The following is a 22468-nucleotide window of genomic DNA, read 5'->3' as shown; positions in this document are numbered from 1 at the left end:
GACTCCCTAGATCATCATCCAATAGACCCCGAGCAGCCAGAGCCTATCACCCTTCCAATCACCCCCCCCCCAGAGAAGCCCTTTTGCTCTGGGAATCCTCTGCCCCAATCAATCAATCAAAATGTTAAAAAAAAACCAACACAAACAAACAAACAAAACCAGGAACAAATGATAAGTTTAATTGGCAAGAGTCCATCCCTCTTATTTATTTATTATTTCTCTGTGTAAACTGCCCTGAGCCATTTTTGGAAGGGTGGTATAGAAATTGAATTACTATGAATGAATGAATGAGTACAATATACAAAACATAAAACAAGCTTGCTAGCCTTCTGTTTCAAGGCCAAGCAGCTTCCAGTAGGACCAGCTCCCTCACTGCTACTTTCCTCAGCAGTTTCAACCTGACTCTACTCTGCTGGTTACCAGTCTTACAGCTCACACAACACTCAGCAGCAATCCCTCTCACAGGCCTGCTTCTCCTGGCTCTTAAACTCTCCCTTTATTCAGTTCGAAAGGGATACATTAACCAATTATGGAGTTTCTTCCCTCAAGCAGCCAGAACCTTCTGTCTCTGCCTGGAGACAACCAATGGTAACACTTTGTATTTCCTCTCCAAAACACTGCAGCAGACAACTTTTACCTCAGACTTGGCTGTCAGAGGTTGTTAACGTTTTAACCCCGCAGAGCCTGGAGAGGACACAGAACAAATTAAGGAAACCAACTTCGAAACATAGTGGAAAGGGACCATTCCTTCCTTCATAGAGGGTCTTCAGGTTCAGAAGTTTTTGTAAAGTTCTGGCTTGAAACAAGCCAAATTTTACCATTTTTAGCCATTTTTACAAAAACTTTCAAAAATTAGTCAAATATCAGGAGACTGACCAATTCTCTTCAAATTAACTGCATGGAGCCCTGACCCCCTTCCCAACATGTGTGGTAGGTTTCAAGGCTCTAGGACCAACTGGTGATTTTTGGTGATTTTTTCAATTTCCCCATTTACCTCTATGGGGAAAAAATCCTATTCCATTTTGCTAATTCTGAAATTCTGAAGAATTTCTGAAATTAATTTTGACATTTCAGCATTAATTCTGTCTTTATTGATCAAATTTTTTAAAAATTGGATTTGGATTTTACTGCTTGTTACCAGTTTTGGGCAATTTCAGATAAAATCCTATTTTCCGAATCTGAATTTGCACAGGCCATTTGAACATGTGCATATCACTCGAAAAGACAATCATGCTGGGAATGATCAGCGGAAGAAGGAGACGGAGACGGCTTTGTACTCGGTGGTTGGATATTATTAAAAATGACACTGGAATGACCATGGCAGAATTAAAGGAAGCTGTTCAAGATAGGATGGCATGGAGTGCATTGATCCATAGAGTGACCAACAGTCAGATACGACTGAATGGAAAGAAAGAAAGAAAGAAAGAAAGAAAGAAAGAAAGAAAGAAAGGAAGGAAGGAAGGAAGGAAGGAAGGAAGGAAGGAAGGAAGGAAGGAAGGAAGGAAGGAAGGAAGAAAGATCACAGTATACAATACAAGTGATGAAGCAGAGGCACTCTCCGTTGGAATGCAAATGCTAAAAAATACAACCTCGGGAAACAGGACTATAGTTTATTCAGTTTTCTCAATGCCTGGGCAGATAGTCTGTGAATTCCACATCCCAAACAGTGGAGAGGAGAGCTGGTCTTGTGGTAGCAAGCATGACTTGTCCCCATAGCTAAGCAGGGTCTGCCCTGGTTGCATCTGAATGGGAGACTTGATGTGTGAGCACTGCAAGATATTCCCTTTAGGGGATGGAGCCACTCTGGGAAGAGCAGAAGGTTTCAAGTTCCCTCCCTGGCTTCTCCAAGATATGGCTGAGAGAGGTTCCTGCCTGCAACCTTGGAGAAGCCGCTGCCAGTCTGTGAAGACAGTACTGAGCTAGATAGACCAATGGTCTGACTCAGTATATGGCAGTTTCCTATGTTTCCTAAGTTTCCTAGCATAGGGAGGCCATCGGCGGCCCCCCTTGCCACACCCCCTGCGTCTGACAGACACAGGGTGTGTGGTTTCACTCTCAAATGGGGCCATGTGCCCTGCTTACGAGCAAATTCTGGCCAGCACCATGTTTGTAGCATGGCTGGGAGCGGCTCTCCCTGCTTTGAAGGTGCTGCAAATGCGGTGCTGACCGGAATTTGCTCGGAAACGGGGATGCGGCCCCATTTGAGAGTAAAACCTCGCCCCCTGTGTCTGACGTCAGATTCAGGATCTGTTTCTGGGATGCAAGGTGCAGCCCCTTACCATGGTGGCCTGGGTTCTTTGAACTCGTTTGTGCAATGCCCCTGGTTCCCACTTCATTTTAGCATGTCTGCAGAGATGCCAGGCTATTCGTGGAACATTGGTATCAAAAGGGGAAAGCTCTGGGGCTAGCCATTCTACCCGGTCAGGAGGGCCATTACAGACAGCCACACAATAAAGGGATGCTCCAAGAGCACATTGGGACAGCCTCCAATGATGTCAGAGCGGGCACACTCTTGGCAGGAGGACCACTTGTTACCACATGTGCCAGCAAACATCTTGCCTGAACTGGATCAGGGATAAACAGCTACTAAAGAAAGGTGACTAGAGGCACTCTGATTCTTTCCAGCTTTTTCTGCCTGCCCTTGGAACATAGGAAACTGCCTTATCCCAAGTTGTCCCATTGTTCCATCTAACTAGCAGCAGTTCTCCAACGTTTCAGGCCAGAGTCTTTCCCAGCCCTACCTGGAGATGCCAGGGATTGAACCTGGGACCTTGTGCATGCAAAGCAAATGCTCCAGTACTTAGCCATGGCCCTGTCCCCACTTGGGTGGGTTGGGACAGTCTTCAATATTCTTGTATATCAGCAACTTTTGATATGATGAATGTACCCTGTGGCCAGGATCTTAGACTCAGGGATGATTAACACAAGAATTGTGGAGGAAAGCTGGTCTTGTGTTAGTAAGCATGAATTGTCCCCTTTGCTAAGCAGAGTCTGCATTGGTTTGCATTTCGATGGGAGTCTCCTTGTGAGCAAATATTCGTCTTAGGGGATGAGGCCATAGCTCAGTGGAAGAGCATCTGCTTTGAGTGCAGAAAGTGCCAGGTTCAGTCCTGGCATCTCCAGGTAGGCCTGGAAGAGACTTCTGCCTGACGCCTTGGAGAGCTGCTGTCAGTCAGTATAGATCATACTGTGTTAGATTGGACCAATGGTCTGACTCAGTATCAGGCAGTTTCCTGTTTTGCTAATGTGATATCAGTTTCCCAGGAACTGAAGGATTCCCGTGGCATGTGCACTCCCGTTTAGCAACCAAGTGAACCCAGAAAATCTCTGAGGTCTCCAGTCGGCAACATTTTAAGTCAGCTTAACAATCTTGGCTTAATGTCAGGTTGGTGCATTGCCAACCAGAGATCGCAGAGATTCTCCAGTTGATATGGTTGCTAAACAGAGGCACGTGCACCAGGGAATTCCTAGATTCCTGGGAAACTGACATTACATTGATGAACCAGCCCTCAGTAACTTGCCCAAGTCCAAGTTTTCAGAACAGTGGCAAAGGTGGCGCTTGAAGCCAAGACTCCTGAATTCCAGCAGAGCCCCTTGGGACATGCCAGTTCTCTCCTACCCTCTTTGAGGACCGCTGGTCTTGTGGCAGTAAGCATGAATTGTCCTCTTTGCTAAGCTGGATCCAACCTGGTTTGCATTTGCATGAGAGACCTGTGTGAATACTGTAAGAGATTCCCCTTAGGGGATGGGGCCACTCTGGGAAGAGCACCTGCCTGCTTGCATGCAGAAGGTTCCAAGTTTCCTCCCTGGCATCTCTCAGCTGTTCTCCAGTTCTCCAACACTGGAGAAGCCGCTGCCAGTCTGTGTAGGCAATACTGAACTACATGGACCAATGGTCTGACTCTGTATAAGGCAGCTTTCCTATGCTCCTGTGTTCATTCCCATTAGGTTCAGTGCAGTCACCGGACTAGGGTGAGGGCACTTTGGGACAGAATCTAACTCTCCATGGCAGCATTGTCCACTCCCTAAATGATCTCCCTACAGCAGGAACCAGTGAATGAGAAAGGTGGGGATCAATCTGTGCAGGAGAAGACAAACAGGAGAAACAAATCAGAGAGCAGAAAAGAGTCCAGTGTGGTGAAGTACAAAATGTATCTTCTGGCCATGAAACAAACATTGAACACCAAAGACCAAAATATGTACACCAGAGAGAAACCCTTTGTATCTTCAGGGGCGTAGCTACGGGAGAGGGGGTTCACCCCTCTCTCCGGTGGCCTCTCCGAGTGAGGGAGATAATGAAGAAAATAGGGAGGGGTGGAAATCAGGAGCTGGGGCCCCCAGGTTCTTTGAACCCATTAGCTCAATTATAGCTATCTTCATACCCTGGAACAATTTCAGACAGACAAAAGACCTCACTGCTCATGACAGAACCCACACAGCTGAGAAGAAAAGGTATTGATGCTCTCACTATGGGGAAAACCTCAATAGTAGCTCTGGAGTTAAGAAACATGTGAGAATGTGTTTAGTGCATTCCTGTGGCCATTCAAATGGGACCATTCCCAATGCCATTTAGTGTAATTCTTTTTTCTAAAACAAACAAAATTCAGAAAAAGTCTCAGCAGGGAAAGTGCTACTCCTTTAAACATGTCCTCTCCAGTCCCAGAAAGACTTACTCCATGAGTGTGGGAATGTAAGAAGTGCACTTCCATTTATGATTCCGAAAGAAAAATGTACTTCAGCAACTGGGCTGTTCTATAAGGAGATTGGTGATCTAGGAATAGCCCTTTCCAAGAGCACTGAGCTCAAAGAAAAGTTTGCGAGGGATGCCTGAAAAGGTTAAATCTACCGAGTTGGACTGCTATTCCTAGCAAGGCCTGGACATGTCAGAAGGGAAGTGTTTGGAGCTGTGAAGCCACTTCCTTTCCCCCCACCCCGCAAGAAAGCCCTGGTGGGAAACTGGCGTTTAAATATACATATAAATATTTTCCCAAGGCTGGTGGGGGGGAAATTGAGTTTGCATCAGAACTGCCCCCCACCCCAGGTCATGCATGGTGCCAGCCATACAGTGCTCAGCCTGCCAAAAAAGGTGAGTGCATGCTGGGGGTGGGGGTGCATTCAAAGCTGGCAGCCCAGTAATCCAGAGGGAAGCGGGAGAGAGAGACACACACAGAGACACAGTAGCAGCCGCTGCAGAGGGAATCATAGGCTGCAAGAAAAGGAAGAGTGTGTGAACCAGATTTACCAGATTTGGAGGTGAAAAAGGCAGGCCAACCTGCTGGAAAAACCTGATACCAACATTTGGCAGGTAAATCTGTCAACAGAAGTGGGTTGCCAACTTACCAAAACAAAAACAAAAAAAACCCACACACACACACACACACACACACACACAACCCTTTAACAGAATATTTCCCAAACTTCTGGTAGGTGATGGATACTTGGAGGGATGTTAAAATTTGAGGGATGGGTGGTTCTTATATTCAAACAGAATTACTTTTTAGAGTGTATACTACAGGAGAAAGGTTACATGCCAGAGGCAATAGCAGTTTAGGTGTCTGGATCCACACTTCACGCTAAATCTATGTAGGAGTCGCAAGAAAACATTTGTCCAAAGGGGTAAGTTTATATATGATCCAGTTTTTTGTGGAGGGATTACCATCAACTGGGAATAAGTTTTTTGCAGTCAGGAGTGCAGAGATAGGGGAAGCTTGAGGAGCAACTCCTCTGTGAATTTTTAAAAATTGTTTTTGCAAGGGGAGGAAAGACAATTTTGGCGGAGAGGCAGAGATGGGTTATTAGATTTGGCAGGGGGGAATTCAGTAAAATGGTGGGGGGATTCTTCAAATACTTAGTGGAGGGATTTATACCCCTGTGCAACCGAGGCTGCCAGATGGTGAAATTTCATTGTGAGGGGAAACCTCCAGAATATTAGGAACATAGGAAGCTGCCATATACTGAGTCAGACCATTGGTCCATCTAGCTCAGTATTGTCTTCACAGACTGGCAGCGGCTTCTCCAAGGTTGCAGGCAGGAATCTCTCTCAGCCCTATCTTGGAGAAGCCAGGGAGGGAACTTGAAACCTTCTGCTCTTCCCAGAGCGGCTTCATCCCCTGAGGGGAATATCTTGCAGTGCTCAAGCATCAAGTCTCCCATTCATATGCAACCAGGGCAGACCCTGCTTAGCTATGGGGACATCATGCTTGCTAACACAAGACCAGCTCTCCTCTCCAATATTCCCTTTGCTCTTTTAGAAGTGTCGTAATTTTAGATGAATGTGTGTGTCAAATATTGGGCTGTAAATTAACTGGATCAGAGCCAATATGTACTCCTGTTTCTAACTTATTCCTTTTTAGATTGTCTGAATCTTGAACTGAATTTTATTCAGTGTTGTTTATTTTAATTTTTGGAGGGCCTGTAGGTCGGAACCCAGGGCTTAAGTTGACATAATAATACCTTAAGAATTGAGGGAGATGTACACATTAAATAGGGTACACTCTATCACAGCACTTCCCAACCATTGTGGTTAGAGTGCTGGACTAGAACCGTGGAGACCCAAGTTCAGATCCCCATTCAGCCATAATACTTGCTGGGTGACTCTGGGCCAGTCACTTCTCTCTCAGCCTAACCGACTTCACAGGGTTGTTGTGATGAGAAACTTAAGTATGGAGTACACCGCTCTGGGCTCCTTGGAGGAAGAGCGGGATATAAAATGTAAAAATAATTAATTAATTAAAAATAGTGTGTTACCAGACACTGGCCAGAGTGCTGTGCTGAATTCACTCGGAGTCAGCTCCAAAATCAGGGAGTTTAAACATAATCCCTTCCAGTGCGTAAGAGAGCAAGCCAGCTTCAAAAGCAAGACAATTAGACTCCCCGCTTTTGCAGCAAACTTGCCCTTTGCATAATGCACAAGGAAGAATGGGTCCTTTCCAGGGCATTAATGGGCAAGTTGGCTCCAGAAGTGGGGAGTTTATTTATTTTTATTTAGCATATTTATATACTCTCTGCTTTTTGTGCTCGCTCAAAATAATTTGTTTTTAAAATTGTGACTCTGTTGGAGGGGACAGGGTGCCCTACTTTGTTTGCTCGTTTGTTTCTTTAAGTGTGTCTTGGGATGGAAAAGGTTGGGAAACACTGTCCTGTCAGAGATACATTATACATATACTGTATATATTTTTAATTTGCATAATTGACTTATTACATTTTTATCCCACCTTTCCACCAAGAAGCTCAGGGTAATATACATACATACTGCCCTGCCCCACCCCATGTTAACAACTCTGCAAGGTAGGTTAGGCTGAGAGATCATCACCAGCCTATAGTCACCCAGTAAGCTTCATGGCTGAGCAGGGATTTTCCTGCTCAGTTTCCTCACTTCTAGCTTGACACTCTTAACTATTACACCACACTAATTACTATACCACACTTCCTACAAAATAGGAAGTGCTTGTGGCATAGTGGCTCAGATCCAGGCTACCAAAGTGAGTTGGGAAAGCAGAGCTGTGCACCCCCTTCAGCGGCCTCCTCCATTAAGGCTGAGCCCAGCACAAAGTGGGGCAGGTGGATTCCAAGGTTCCTATCTTCCCCCTTAGATAACCCTGTACCTGTAGAAACTATTTCCAATGGCCATGCATCATGCAACTCCATTCGCATGATTTTATGCATTTGTGCAAGAGTGTTCTTGTGCAACTGTGTGCACTTTTTGTTAGAACACACATGGAACATTGCACAGTATGTGTTGTGTGGACTCTAGCTGTACAGCGTCAGTAAAGTTCCAAGCCAGACAGTTCTAGGGTGTTGAAGCCAGGTCTGAGCCTGGTCATTGGCTTTAGATCAGTGGCACCCTACCTTGAAGGAGTGGCGTGCTCCTAAATCAGAGCAATCTCTCTACTAAGGATAGATCCCAAGTAACACACATATAACCTGCTAACCCCTGCTAACTTGGCAAAGAGGCACCTTTTAATGTGCAGATTCTCTTTCTTTAGGAGGGGGAGAGTAACTGGCCCTATCCACCCCCAGCACAGTACCTCCAGTGACTGTTGCTGGTGTCTATCTTATGTTTCTTTTTAGATTGTGAGCCCTTTGGGGACAGGGATCCATCTTATTTATTTATTATTTCTCTGTGTAAACTGCCCTGAGCCATTTCTAGAAGGGCGGTATAGAAATCAAATAAATAAATGATAATGATAATAATATACAAGGTCCATTACAGGTACAGGAGAACCTCGTTAATCGCAGGTTCACTACCCATGGTTTCGCATATCCGTGGGTGGATAATTGACACCCGACCCTGGTATACGCGAGGAAGGGGGAGACAAAAAAAGGGTAAGATCCACATATCCGTGGGTCTACGGTGGCCGGAAATGACCTCAGAGGTCCATAGGGAGCCATTTTATGGCTTTTTTAAAAGGGGGGGGCAATAAAATGGCAATTTTCAGCTGATTTCTGGCAAATTTTCAGCTGTTGGGGGCATTACTTGACTGTTGTGGACCCATGGAGCATGGTAGGCACACACCCCTCACATTTCTAGGGCCTTTTAGCCCCGGGTTTGTTTTTTTTAAGGACGCAGGGGAGCAATAGCAGGAGAGAGGTCAAGCCCTCACCTCTTGCCTGTGGGTTTCCCAGAGGCATCTGGGCGCTTTCCAGATTAAACCCTACAAAAATGTCACTACGGATCTGCTAAGTATGCTTCCATACTTCCTGTGTTGTGACACCGCAGTCCCTGTGCTGACAGCAAGGTGCCAATCAGATTTCCGATGCCTTATTTTGGATTTTATCTTTGCATTATAGTGCTACAACGTTGCAAACCCGTTGCAGAAAAATAGCTGCATTTTCCCATTGTAGGAGTTTGAGATTCTGGGGATTGTTGTCAATACAATCCTGCCAAGCCGAAGCTTTTTACACCTGTTGTAAATTGTAATCTGGAAAGTGCCCAGGTGGGCCACCGTGTGAAACAGGATGCTAGACTAGATGGGCCTTGGGCCTGATCCAGCAGGGCTGTTCTTATGTCTGTTTTGGTTATTGTTATCTCAGCTGCTTTGTTACAGTCAGCTGCTTTGAGTTTTCTTTTGTGAAGAAAAGTAGACTACAAATAAATGCATGTAGCTCTGTGGTAAATCACCTGCTTTGCTTATAAAAGGTCACGGGTTCAACCCCTGGCGCCTGCAAGCAGGGCTGGGAAACCTTCTCCGTGCGAAACCCTGGAATGCCGCTGTTAGTCAGGAGACAATGCTGAGCGCCATAGATCAAAGGTTCAACTTGGTAGAAGGCAATTTTATATGTAATTGGGGCAGTCCAAGACATTTTGCTACCTGAAGTGAAGAACAATATGACACACACACACCCATCTGCAGGCAAATGTATCTGTGGTGGAGTGTGGGGCAGGGCTTGCCATCCCTTGCACCCTTTCACACCCATACCTTGGGAAGAGAGCTGGTCTTGTGGCAGCAAGCATGACTTGTCCCCTTAAGCTAAACAGGATCCGCCCTGGTTGCATACGAAAGGGAGACTAGAAGTGTGAGCGCTGTAAGAGATTCCCCTCAGGGGATGAAGCCGCTCTGGGAAGAACAGGTTCCAAGTTCCCTCCCTGGCATCTCGAAGATAGGGCTGAGAGGGATTCCTGCCTGCAACCTTGGAGAAGCTGCTGCCAGTCTGTGTAGACAATACTGAGCGAGATGGACCAATGGTCTGACTCAGTATATGGCAGCTTCCTATGTTCCTATGTGCCTGAGGCAACTGTCTCACCCTGCCTCATGAAATGGTTGCTTTGAATGCTTAACTGCTTTGAATGCTAGTCTGAATGCTAGAGCTGGTCTTGTGGTGGCAAGCATGACTTGTCCCCTTTGCTAAGTAGGGTCTGCCCTGGTTGCATATGAATGGGAGACTACATGTGTGAGCACTGGTAAGATATTCCCTTCAGGGGATGGAGCCACTCTGGGAAGAGCATCTGTATGCTTGTAGGTAGAAGGTTCCAAGTTCCTTCCCTGGCATCTCCAAGATAGGGCTGAGAGAGACTCCTGTCTACAGCCTTGGAGAAGCTGGTGCCAGTCTGTGTAGACTATACTGAGCTAGATGGACCAATGGTCTGACTCCGTATGTGGCAGCTTCCTATGTCCCTAAGTATCTAGTATTCTATATATTAGTATAGTATTCTAGATACTATACTAGTATCTAGTATAGAATCTGTAACAATAATAAAATAGCAATCACAACGGAGAAGAAATATCGGTGGCATATAAACAGCAGCTGACCTCCATATCAGTGCTGCCCTCATGCAATGAACAAAGATGCACACTCACGATATAGTTTTTACTGATGCTGCTGCTCTGTGTTCTGTATATTACTGTTTTATATAGGTTTTTAAATGTTTAAATAAAGATTATTTTTATATTTTAAAATATAAAAAGTTTTTAAAAAGTACTGGGTACTTATATGTGTTGGGTACCATATGTACCCAAATAGAAGATGACTCTGAATTTAAGATGACCTTTAAAGATACAGATTAAAAACAAGTTATATCTGTATCTACCCAAAAGGAAGTGAATTCTCGATACCCCCCACCCCCACTCCCTTTAAAACATCAAAGAACTAGGGAAAAACCTAAAACATAAGAACAGCCCTGCTGGATAAGGCCCATGGCCTATCTAGTGCAGCATCCTGTTTCCCACAATGGCCCACCAGATGCCTCTGAGAAGCCCACAGGCAAGAGGTGAGGGCATGACCCCTCTCCTGCTATTGCTCCCCTGCAACCGGCATTTTGAAGCATCTTGCCTCTAAGGGTGGAGGAGGCCTATAGCCATCAGACCTAGTATTGAATTCAGGTACATAGGAACATAGGAAGCTGCCATATACTGAGTTAGGACCATTGGTCTATCTAGCTCAGTATTGTCTTCACAGACTGGCAGTGGCTTCTCCAAGGCTGCAGGCAGGAATCTCTCTCAGCCCTATCTTGGAGAAGCCAGGGAGGGAACTTGGAACCTTCTGCTCTTCCCAGAGCGGCTCCATCCCCTGAGGGGAATATCTTACAGTGCTCACACTTCTAGTCTCCCGTTCATATGCAACCAGGGTGGACCCTGCTTAGCTAAGGGGACAAGTCATGCTTGCTACCACAAGACCTGTGCAGAGTCATAAACATGTGGCATTTTACAAGAGGACAGCTCCCTGCCCTCGAGGAACTTACAGTCTAGGATTCTTATTCTCTCTCCCCTTTGTGTCTCTTGCTGGCAGGAAAAGCCCATTTTGCTAACCAAGAGCAGTTGTCACATCTTGCTGCTTGACAATCATCACTCCAAGGGAATTGTACCGATGTAAGTCTAGAGGGCACTTCCCTAGAGATCTGTGGCTTTCCTGCGTTGGAAGCAAGACACAGGGAGACTGGAACGGGTGAAGGAGAAGGAAGGAAGAGGAGGAGCAGCTCCCACCCCAGGTCTGGAAATGCACGAGCAGGACACAGCTGGCTCCAAGATGTGGGACACGGTGCAAGGAGAGGGAAAGCGAGGCCCACAGGTGGTTCACGTTGGGAGCATCGGCACTTTCCTGAGCAAGGCTCCTCCGCAGCAGATTAAGCGGGAACCAGAGGAGGGTCTGCAGCAATACTGGGAATCCCAGTGGCAGGAGTTCCTGAAGAGCGTGCAGGCTCCGGACTCAGGATCGCTGCCCCTGCCTGTATCCGGGGAGGAGCTGAAAGATTACCAGGCCTCCTTCAGAGGCGTCGCTGATGCCGCTCAGTGGTCCAGAGGAGGGTGGGTGACTCAGAGCCTGCCGGGCCTCAGCGGAGAAGCCCAGAAGGTCTACCGGAGCCTGGATTCCTTTGTGAAAGTGAAGGAAGAGTTGCTGGCCGAGGACGCCATCCGCTCGGAGATGCGGCGCCAGCACTTCCGGCAGTTCTGCTACCAGGAGGCCAAAGGGCCCCGGGAGGTCTGCAGCCGGCTCCGGGAGCTTTGCCACCAGTGGCTGAAGCCCGAGAGGCACACCAAGGAGCAGATCCTGGAGCTGCTGATCCTGGAGCAGTTCCTGACCATCCTGCCTCTGGAGATGCAGAGCTGGGTCAGGGAGAGCAGTCCGGAGAGCTGCAGCCAGGCGGTGGCCCTGGCAGAGGACTTCCTGATGGGGAGGCGAGACGGCAAGAGATGGGGGCCACAGGTGAGACGGTTTGATTACCGCTTGCTCAAAAGAGCACAGAGAGGCTGTGACCGCAGGCTGACGGTATGTTTGGATGTTTCCAAAGAACCCAATATATATATTGCAGTCATCTCCCTCGCAGGGGATAGAAGCGAGTGTCCCAATGCCTGATGGATTTCCCTGCATTATAAGTCATAGCCAGCATGGTGTAGTGGCTAGAGTGCTGGACTGGGACTGGGGAGACCCGAGTTCAAATCCCCATTCAGCCATGATACTTAAGAACATAAGAACAGCCCTGCTGGATCAGGCCCAAGGCCCATCTAGTCCAGCATCCTGTTTCACACAGTGGCCCACCAGATGCCGCTGGAAGCCACAGGCAGGAGTTGAGGGAATGCCCTCTCTCCTGCTGTTACTCCCCTGCAACTGGTACTCAGAGGCATCCTGCCTTTGAGGCTGGAGTTGGCCTATAGCCCTCCAAATAGTAGCCATTGATAGACCTCTCCTCCATGAAGTTATCCAAGCCCCTCTTAAGGCCATCCAGGTTGTTGGCTGTCACCACATCTTGTGGCAGAGAATTCCACAAGTGGATTATGCATTGTGTGAAAAAGTACTTCCGTTTGTTGGTCCTAGATTTCCTGGCAATCAATTTCATGGGATGACCCCTGGTTCTAGTGTTGTGTGAGAGGGAAAAGAATTTCTCTCTCTCCACTTTCTCCACACCATGCATGATTTTATAGATCTCTATCATGTCTCCCCGCAGTCGTCTTTTTTCTGAATTAAAACCCCCCACGTGTTGTAGCCTTGCCTGATAAGGAAGGTGCTCCACGTCCCTGATCATCTTGGTTGCCCACTTCTGCACCTTTTCCAGTTCTACAATGTCTTTTTTTAGATGTGGTGACCAGAACTGTATGTAGTACTCCAAGTGTGGTTGCACCATAGTTTTGTATAAGGGCATTATAATATTAGCTGTTTTATTTTCAATCTGGGTGACTCTGGGCCAGTCACTTCTCTCTCAGCCTAACCTACTTCACAGCGTGGTTGTGAGGAGAAACCTAAGTATGTAGTACACCGCTCTGGGCTCCTTGGAGGAAGAGTTGAGATATGAAATGAAATGAAATGAAATGAAATAAATAAATAAATAAATAAATAAATAAATATTCACACATTATGTTAAAATACTCATACGAGCTAGCCCTATTCAGATGTTAGTTTAAAAGCACCCTACACGCTTACAGGTGCAGAAGGGGGTCAGAAGTCCCACCCGGCACGTCACTCACTCCCTTGTTCGCATGGGTGGTCCTACTGTCTAGCCCCATTGGATGTCTGTGCAGGCGCAGACCACACCTCAGAACCTTCCAGAGCTAGAGATTCTTTTTGGCAGTAGCCCCGCCCCCATACCCCTTCAGAGCCACTTACCCGCCCACTCCCTCCGTCTTTCTCCGACCGCCATTGCAGCATCTGTTCTCGCCACTGACAGTTACAGGGGTGTTTTGTGTGGAGAGAGAAGTGCTGTAACCATTGGGGCAAACACCTCCGTGATTGGCAGCCTGGATCACCCCAGTGAGCAGCAAGAAGAATGAGGGGGTGAGTGGCAGCCCTGGGGCGGGACTTCTGACCCTCTTCAGTGCCTGTATAAGGTGTTTTTAAACTAATGGCTGAATAGGGCTATTGTGTACAGTGAACACAGGGACAGTTCTGCACGCAGATACCTATTCATATGTCATGCTGAATGCAGGTACAGCACTACACTTCTTATTTGTGTCCTGCATTTGAAGAGGCTTGTACCCAGGGTAACTTTTAAAATGAACATTTGCACAGACATATGTACAAGAGCACAGACATCTGAATGCAGGTATAATATGATGTCTGAATGGGGCTATCGTTGCAGAATGTTGGGATTCTGCAGATTCTTGCAAGCAGGGTGGCTGTGGAAACTACAGTGGTCCCTCTACTTACGAAATTAATCCGTTCCGAATGCACATTTGTAAGTTGAAAAGTTCATAAGTCGAAAAGCGGTTTCCCATAGGAATGCATTGGGAACGGATTAATGCGTTCCGGAGCCTAGAAAAAAGACCCAGACCCCCAGTAAGGCTTGCAAACTGCACAGGAACATTTCTTTTCAAGAATAAACAGGCAGTAAACAGGCAGGCAAATCAAGGAAACCGCATGTAAAATTCGTAAGTCAAGGAAACCGCATGTAAAATTTGTAAGTCGAGGAAACCCCATCTAAAAATTTGTAAGTCGAAAAAACCGAATCTAAAACCGGATCTAAAACTGCCGTTTGTAACTCGAAAAATACTTATGTCGAGTAGTTTGTAAGTCGAGGGACCACTGTATTGTGGAAACCCATCAATTGGGCAGTAGAAAGCCATCACATGTTTATGTATGTATGCCTGTTTGTTTTGTTTTAGGATTTATTAATCACTTTTCATGTTGTCCTTAGGAGATACATAGCAAAAGTTACAATAAGAAAATCCACAATATACAAAAACCCAGCAAGAATAAAAGCAGTGGTTAATATTCCAAATGCAGAAATAGTGCCAATTTAAAAGGATAGATGATCCCAAACACTAATCTCAGGAGTCCTCAAACCTGGATGAGGAGAGCTGGTCTTGGGGTAGCAAGCATGACTTGTCCCCTTAGCTAAGCAAGGTCTGCCCTGGTTGCATTTGAATGGGAGACCACATGTGAGCACTGTTAGATATTCCCCTCAGGGGATGGAGCCGCTCTGGGAAAAGCAGAAGGTTTCAAGCTCCCTCCTTGGCAGGCAGCATCAAGATAGACCTGAGAGAGACTCCTGCCTGCAACCTTGGAGAAGCCGCTGCCAGGCTGCGTAGACAATACTGAGCTAGATAGACCAATGGTATGACTGTGGCAGCTTCCCGTGTTTGGATCCCGAGCTGTTGTTACCTACAGCTACCATCATCTCCAGCCACAATAGTAAAAAACCTCTAATCCTATTAAATATCAAAAGCCTAGATTAAAAAGCAGGGTCTTGAGGCAGTGGTGGAAAACTGAAAGAGTTAGGAGGGAACAAACGTCTAGGAGGGGCATTCCAGAGCCTAGGGGCAACCACTGAGAAGGCCCTATTCCACATGCTTGACAAGTAGCTGGAATCCTTCAGACCACTTAGGTCTAGTTCACACAAACCGCAGGAAAGGTAGTAAATGTTATTCATGAACTGTACCATTTCAGTCTGCTAGTTGTGGGTGGAAAGCACATAATGGACTGCTTCACCATATAAAAATAATCCTTGCGTGTAGAAAACTAGCTTGTCAGAACATTAGACTTAGTTGTAGTTGAGGTACCTTAAGCATTTGCATTTTGAAAGTGGAGCTTTTGTACATCAGTGACTTTGGGATGGAATCAAATACTTGGCTGTAGCAGAACCATTCACTGAAACTGATGTTTCCCCTCCCCGACATTTACTCTTCAGGTCCCAGGGCCTTTTGTTGAGGTTGCTGTAAATTCCTCTGAAGCAGAGCAGGTTCTGTCGGAGACTTGGAACAGGCAGCTTTGCAGAGTAGCTAAGCACGAACTGAGCAAAGATGGAAACCCACAGGGTAAGTGTGACATCTGTTGTTTCTACTCGAAGGTGACAAAAATCAGTGTTGTGAAAGACCATCAATGGCCTTCCCAGCATAGGACTTCAATATTAATAGTGCAAAAGGTTGGTGCCTTGAATCTGCTTATGTTCCTCTCCTCTTCCCATCTATTTTTAGTTGACTTTCTGAAAAGAAGAAGACTTATGCAATCACCATGTCTGTGTGTCCCCCCGCATTTTATGGTCTAATACAAACCAAACTCACAACACATGGTGCAGTGTTCCCTCTAACAGGGATTCCCAGATGTTGTTGACTACAACTCCCATAATCCCCAAGCAAAAGCCATTGCAGCTGGGGATTCTGGGAGTTGTAGTCAACAACATCTGGGAATCCCTGTCAGAGGGAACACTGCATGGGAGGGAGTTCTAAGGAAACTTGGTGGAAGTATTTTTTGCCTAGCCACCATTTTGTTTCAAGATAGTTGCCAAACACAAATATAGAACCACACTAAAATGTGTTCCTCTTGGAACCCTTGTGTTGAAGAGAGTACATGGACAACTGCATGTGTTGAAGTTTGACACAAAGTAAAAGCAAACCCGGGGGACTCCGACAGTGGAATATTTTGGCAGATCAGCCATGGTGTTTCAAGATGGCAGCCATTCAAAGTATAGACAACACCCCCATGTGCTGGCAGCTATATACGTATCAAATTCACAGGACATGGGAGGAGGTCCTTGGTAAGGATTATCACCCTAAAATGAAAATAAGATTCAGAGATATGAGTTTTCTGGAAATTTTTGATTTGGAAATTTTCCTGGGGAGGGGGAAATCGGGAGGGGGGGGAATCCCATGCATTTTTTTTTTCATATTGGCATAAAATGTGGATTAAAAATTCTCAGAAAATTTTGCTATCCACATTTCCCCCAGGCTAAAACGAAACCTCACTATATTACCTTCCTGTTTATAAATCAATAAAACATGTATGTCCTCTCTCACACACACTTCCTAGGGATAATCACCTGAAAAACATTAATTACAACAAGTTTGCCTAATGTTGCATTGGCATCTGTTTATTGTTATAGTCAATTCTGTGCAACAATAAACTTATAGAAATGAGAAATTTTCCAACGAAAAATGAAGTATTTCCAGATAATTTTCAATTTGGGAATTACCTTTTTCCAATTTCTATCTAAATATAGCTATATCCCAAAGAACTAGAAATGTTATTACCCATATGATGCATAACTGGAGCACCTGTGGGCAAAAGAGAGGTACTAGCAGACTTGGAATATCCTGCAGATAAGTTGGTTTCTCAAAAATCTGAAGGAAAAAAACCCAAAACAAATCTGCCCCATTGTAACTCAGTGGAGTGGAATGGGGCTGTAGCTCCGTGGTAGATCATCGGCTTTGCATGCTGAAGATCCCAGGTTCAATCTCTGGCATGGTCTGACTCAGTATAAGGCAGCTCCCTCTGTTCCTGTGAATATTAATGGACTTTGGGCAGTCCAAGTGGGCAGAGCTAGTGGAACCCAGTGGTGGGAAGGGGATGGATGAGGGCTTGAACAAAAAGAGCGGGAAATTCTGAAGAATACTCCCTCAAGAGAGTCACAACCATTTCTTCTTCTGACAAGAAAAGTGCTTAAAACTTTCACCATGCTGAGGCATAGTCTTGAGTAACACCTCCACACCAGGAATCTACTGCAACATTTATTTATTATTATTATTATTATTTTAATCGGTTTCTATACCGCCCTTCCAAAAATAGCTCAGGGCGGTTTACACAGAGAAATAATAAATAAATAAGATGGATCCCTGTCCCCAAAGGACTCACAGTCTAAAAAGAAACAAGATAGACACCAGCAACAGTCACTGGAGGTGACTCACAGTCTAAAAAGAAACAAGATAGACACCAGCAACAGTCACTGGAGGTACCGTGCTGGGTGTGGATAGTTACTCTCCCCCTGCTAAATAAAGAGAATCACCATGTTAAAAGGTGCTTCTTTGCCAAGTTAGCAGGGGTTAGTTGTGGAGCCATACTTGCTGCATCAATTATATTGTCTGCCATTGTTTTAAACAGGACAGGGCCTTCTCAGTTATTGCCCCCAAGCTGTGGAACTCATGCTCAGCTGAGAAGACCTGCATGGCTCCCTCTCTCCCAGCCTTTAGGAGGAAAGTGAAGACTGCCTTTTTTATTCAGACTTTTGGCCAATGAGCTGTCCCTTGCTCTTTTTAGATTTTTAGCTGCATTTGTTCTGTTTTTATTGGATTGTTTTTATCTTGTTGTTAACTGCCCTGGGGTCTTAGGGCAGCAGGTGGTATATAAATAAATAAACTGTAAACCACTTTGAGCGTTGGCAGAAAGGTGGCATATAAATGCAGTAAATAAGTCAGTAACTTAAGGCTGTGGTTCCTTTCCTAATTTCCTTCTTATCCCTGCAGGTGATGGGCAGACAGCAAATCATCTTCATCCAGAAGGTTCCAGTCAAGTGGAATCGCACGACGCATCCATGAGAATAGGCTTGGTTTTCCAACACTATGAGGAGGGGACGATGCCTTTTGGTCAGCAAGGAACAGCAAGTAAGCAGGGGAAAGACCCGGAAAACAGGATGGAGGGCACTGTTGCCTGCTGGCAAAGTGATTTCAACGAGAAAGAAACCAAAGCCCGTCATTGTGAAGAACTAAAAACTTGCACCAGTGGCGAAGGAAGCTTCAGACCGAGTGGAGGCCTTCTTAAGCATGAACCTATCCTCACAGATGAGAAAACGTTCAAGCCCTCGGACTGCCGGGAAAACTTCCCTCATGGTTCCAGCCTCGTTCCGCATGAGAGGAACCATGCCGGGGACAGGCGGTTCAAGTGCTCCGAGTGTGGGAAGAGCTTCAATCAGAAGCGCTATCTCACTGGGCACAAGCGAATCCACAAAGGAGAAACCCCGTACAAATGCTCAGACTGCGGGAGGAGCTTCAACCGGAAATGGAATCTCATAGCGCACAAGAGAATCCACTCGGGAGAGAACCCATATAAGTGCTCAGACTGCGGGAAGACGTTCAGTCAGAAGGGAAACCTCATGACCCACGTGCGAATCCACACAGGAGAGAAGCCCTACAAGTGTGCTGAGTGTGGGAAAAGATTCAGCCAGAGGGCAGGCCTTACGTCACACAGGAAAAGCCATATAAAAATCAACACTGTAGGGAAAGCAACCGTTGGTTACCTGATTTTCTTAAACCTCAGCGAATCCGCACAGGAGGGAAGCCCTGTAGAAGCTTAAGAGTGTGAAGGAAAACTTCCTTCCGAACTTAAAATATTCTGAGTAGGAAACATAAATCACATAGGAGAAAACCCTTAAGATGTCTGACTGTACGAGAAACAGTGTGGGGCCGTGTATTATTAAGGATCAGGAAGCCTCTAGGAGGGGAAGGGTTCTCTTAATTCTTTGACTGACTAGAGCAGAACCTTCTTTCATAACTTTGGACAGATCAGAGCCAGTTTGCGCAAGCAACAGATCTTGCTGCCAAACTGTTGCTGGACTGTACCACTTTAGACTGATGAGAAGGGTGGATTTCATAATTTAAAACACCTGCACACACACCCTCCCTCCCTCCCTCTCGCTCTAGTAAAAAAACCTGTTTGTGGGACTTTCCTCCCTGCCATCTAGATCTTCTCCCTGCTAGTGCATGCTAGTTTTCCATCTGCAGGGGCTTTAGTGGTACAGTTCAGAAGCAGTTTTACCATGTGATCTTCTGCTTGTGTAGTCTTCTGAGAAACCTATGATTTGTGCTTTATGGGAAGCCCTCAAAAAGCCATAAAGCCCTTTTTGGTATAGTGTGGCTTTATTAATCCCAGGGTTCACAGAATTACTGAAGTGCATGACAGCTCTTATTCAGCACAAACAGGTCCTGGTGTGCGTAGAAAGCAAAATTTACCCGACCTTGCAATCTGGTTGACATGTGAGTTTGAGAATGCAAAAACCATCTTGCAAAATCAAACTATGCTTCATCTAATTCAGGGGTGGGCAGGTTTAAAACTTTTTTTCTTTTTTGGAGCTGGATCAGTTGCAAAACGGCAGCTTGTACAAAAATTTGCTTTGACAGAATACAGAATTTTAACATCAAAATTCCTGAATTCTAGGAGAATTTTGTTGCAAGACAGGATGGGAGCAAGAGGCGCTGCTTTGTGGTGGAAGAAACTGGAGATAAATTAATGGGAGAGAAAGTAAAAAGCAACTCTGAGCACTCAAAGAGAGAGAGATTAAAAACGCCACAGCCCTGCACCCAATCAGACAGCCAATCAGACAGCTGTTTGGGGGTGGTTCACGATTAAAAAAAAAATTTTTTTAATTTTAAACTTAAAAATAAATTTTACTTATTGCCTCCCAATTCGGGGGCGGGGGGGTGTCTCCAGAAGTTTCCTTCCCCCCGCTGGCCTCCATTTATGTCCAGATCACCCAATTTGGGCAGTCTTCAGCCCGTTCTGGGCCTGCCCTCTGTTGTGGCGGCCATTTTGGAGGCCTCCGCGCATGCTCAGTGGGTCTCTACGTGGCTGGGATATGATCCACACATCTGAAATTTCACAATCAGGGCATGAATGAGATGGTGACCCCCTTTGTCTGTCCTTGGTACCTGGTATTCAGGGGTAAAGTATATGCCTCTAAGTGCAAAGGTTTGGCATTAGGGACTATCTAGACATTACTTTAAGCACATGCTCTGCAGTTGTATCCTTGTTCCATCTTTGTGATATAGTGCATGTGGGTAGAGGATCTGGATTGGGACTGCAGTGGAGGGAGTTTTAATCCTTTGCCTTCAGTGCAGTTCCAAGAAAGGTTCCTCCCCCCCCACACACACACGGGGCTTTTCTCCTGGGCTAGATAGCAGCTGGGGCGCAGGATTTAGACTGGGGCCATGACAGGGGCAAAGGGTTACAGCCCCCACTCCCAACACAGATTGGCAGCCCCCCATCCCATCCCTCAACGGGGGGAAAGACTATCATATCATCCTCTCTAATAAAACGCTTGGTGTCCGTCCGTGGACGGACACCAAGCGTGCGTTCGTGCCTCGACTGTTCTGCGCGTGCGCGGAGCGCACGCTCAGAACAGTCCAAGGGAGACACGACCGCCAGCACCCGGCGGCCATCTTGGGCGGCCAGAAGTGGCCGCCTGAAGAAGCCGGATAAGCTGCGGCGGGGGACACTGGCCGAGGCGGCGGCAAAGCTGCTGCCTCGGCCAGAGGACGCGGCGCGGCCAAGGCGGCGGCGGAGCCATGGCCGCGCCGCCGAAGCCGGGCGGGGGGAGGAGGCGGCGGGGGAAGCCGGCCGAGGTGGCGGCAGAGCCGCCACCGAGGCCTGGCGCCGCCGCCACAGCCGGGCGGCTTGGGGCCCTTGCCTGGCCGGGGAGACCGGCCGCAGCATAGAGGCTGGCGGCGGCGCCGCCACAGCCGATATCCACCTTCCCGCCCTCCCAGCTGCCCGACTTACCCTTCCCCGCACCCCCCCCCAAAGGAATAAGGGCCTCCGCGGCCGCCGGAACTGCCCTCCCGCCCTCCCAGCTGCCCGAGCCCTACTCACCCGAGTCAGCCCGCAAGAGCCGGGCGAAGTGCAAGCATGTTTTCAAAAGGTCCAGAGAGGAGCTCGCGGACAGAGCTCCTCTCTGTGCTAAGTCTCTTCCCGACACGGGAAGAGACTTAGCACAGAGAGGAGCTCTGTTTGCGAGCTCCTCTCTGGACCTTTTGAAAACATGCTTGAACTTCGCCCGGCTCTTGCGGGCTGACTCGGGTGAGTAGGGCTCGGGCAGCTGGGAGGGCGGGAGGGCAGTTCCGGCGGCCGCGGAGGCCCTTATTCCTTTGGGGGGGGGTGCGGGGAAGGGTAAGTCGGGCAGCTGGGAGGGCGGGAGGGCGGTTATCGGCCCCTTCCCTTCCTAGCGCCCGTTATTCAACGGGCTAAAATTTACTTGTATATATATATGCTGGTTCCCAACATTCCGTCACACTGTGGCGTGACCAAGAAACAGATCTTGAGGCAAGGTTGATCAGCAGTGGTAGGGCTCACCAGGGACATGGAGCAGGTTTCACACTCAGCCCTATGGGACTGAACCCCATTGGTCCCATAGTAATGAATAATTCCCATTCAGTCCTATGGGGAGCACTATACTTGGTGGCAGGGGGACAGTGTGCTGAGGCCAACACCTGAGACCCACCCATGGTTCATTCTAATGTGCAGCTTGCCACATGTTGTGCACTGTGCACTGTCCAAAAAAAAAAAAAAAATCTGTGCAGTGTGAAATAAGTTTTTGTGCATTTGGACTTATGGGATTTTTAATAGGAGCTAGGTTGTTTCTTAAGTAGATGAGAACAAGGAAAAAGAGAAAAAAGATATGAATACTCTTTCCTTTCAATCTTCATAACCTTGTACGAATAGTATATTATGGAACTAATTACTTGACTAACAAAGGGCATTTATTGACTCAGATTGAACTCTGTTGGGGGTAATTACTTATATAGCAGAGTATTTCAGGAGCAAACTCACTCCCATTACAGCAGAAGTTAACAGAGTCTCAGGGGCAGCAGCTTGGAGATTCATGTACGGTTAAGCTAATCTACTTTATTCAGGAGTCCATGATGATAGGAAAGACCTATATCTGACCACGGCTGCATGGTGGACAGAGAGAGACCTATAGAACCATGGTGCTCAGAGAGAGAGCTAGAAGCATTCTGGGAAGAAGAAAAAGAAGAAGAAGGAAGTCACTCTCAGGAAGTTCCTGAGTATGTTCTATCCATAGAGGGGTCATAGAGGCAGAGATAAACAGGAAAGAGAA

At 46.8% G+C, this 22468-nt stretch overlaps 1 protein-coding gene across 3 annotated transcripts in view; it reads left to right on the top strand.

Annotated features, from left to right (window-relative positions):
- The first annotated feature begins 4943 nt into the window (after positions 1 to 4943).
- Positions 4944 to 22468, top strand: part of LOC128343079 (zinc finger and SCAN domain-containing protein 31-like) — a 29329-nt gene continuing 11804 nt past the window's right edge. Inside the window, exons 1-4 of one of the 3 annotated variants that reach the window (XR_008315325.1) lie at positions 4944 to 5305; positions 11227 to 12141; positions 15557 to 15683; positions 18105 to 20295. Coding sequence is in view for 2 of the 3 variants with exons in the window: in XM_053291578.1 (XP_053147553.1) it covers positions 11434 to 12141; positions 15557 to 15683; positions 18105 to 18931 (1662 nt within the window). In the remaining variant the exon portion in view is untranslated. Of the gene's footprint in view, positions 5306 to 5355; positions 5617 to 11226; positions 12142 to 15556; positions 15684 to 18104; positions 20296 to 22468 lie in introns of those variants that run through there. The other 2 variants (XM_053291578.1, XM_053291579.1) reach the window with 2 other exon arrangements.

The sequence above is a fragment of the Hemicordylus capensis genome, chromosome 2 (assembly GCF_027244095.1).
Source record: "Hemicordylus capensis ecotype Gifberg chromosome 2, rHemCap1.1.pri, whole genome shotgun sequence".
Lineage (NCBI taxonomy): Eukaryota > Metazoa > Chordata > Lepidosauria > Squamata > Cordylidae > Hemicordylus > Hemicordylus capensis.
Note: the sequence above shows the minus strand (reverse complement) of the source record. Positions and strands in the feature narration are given on the sequence as shown.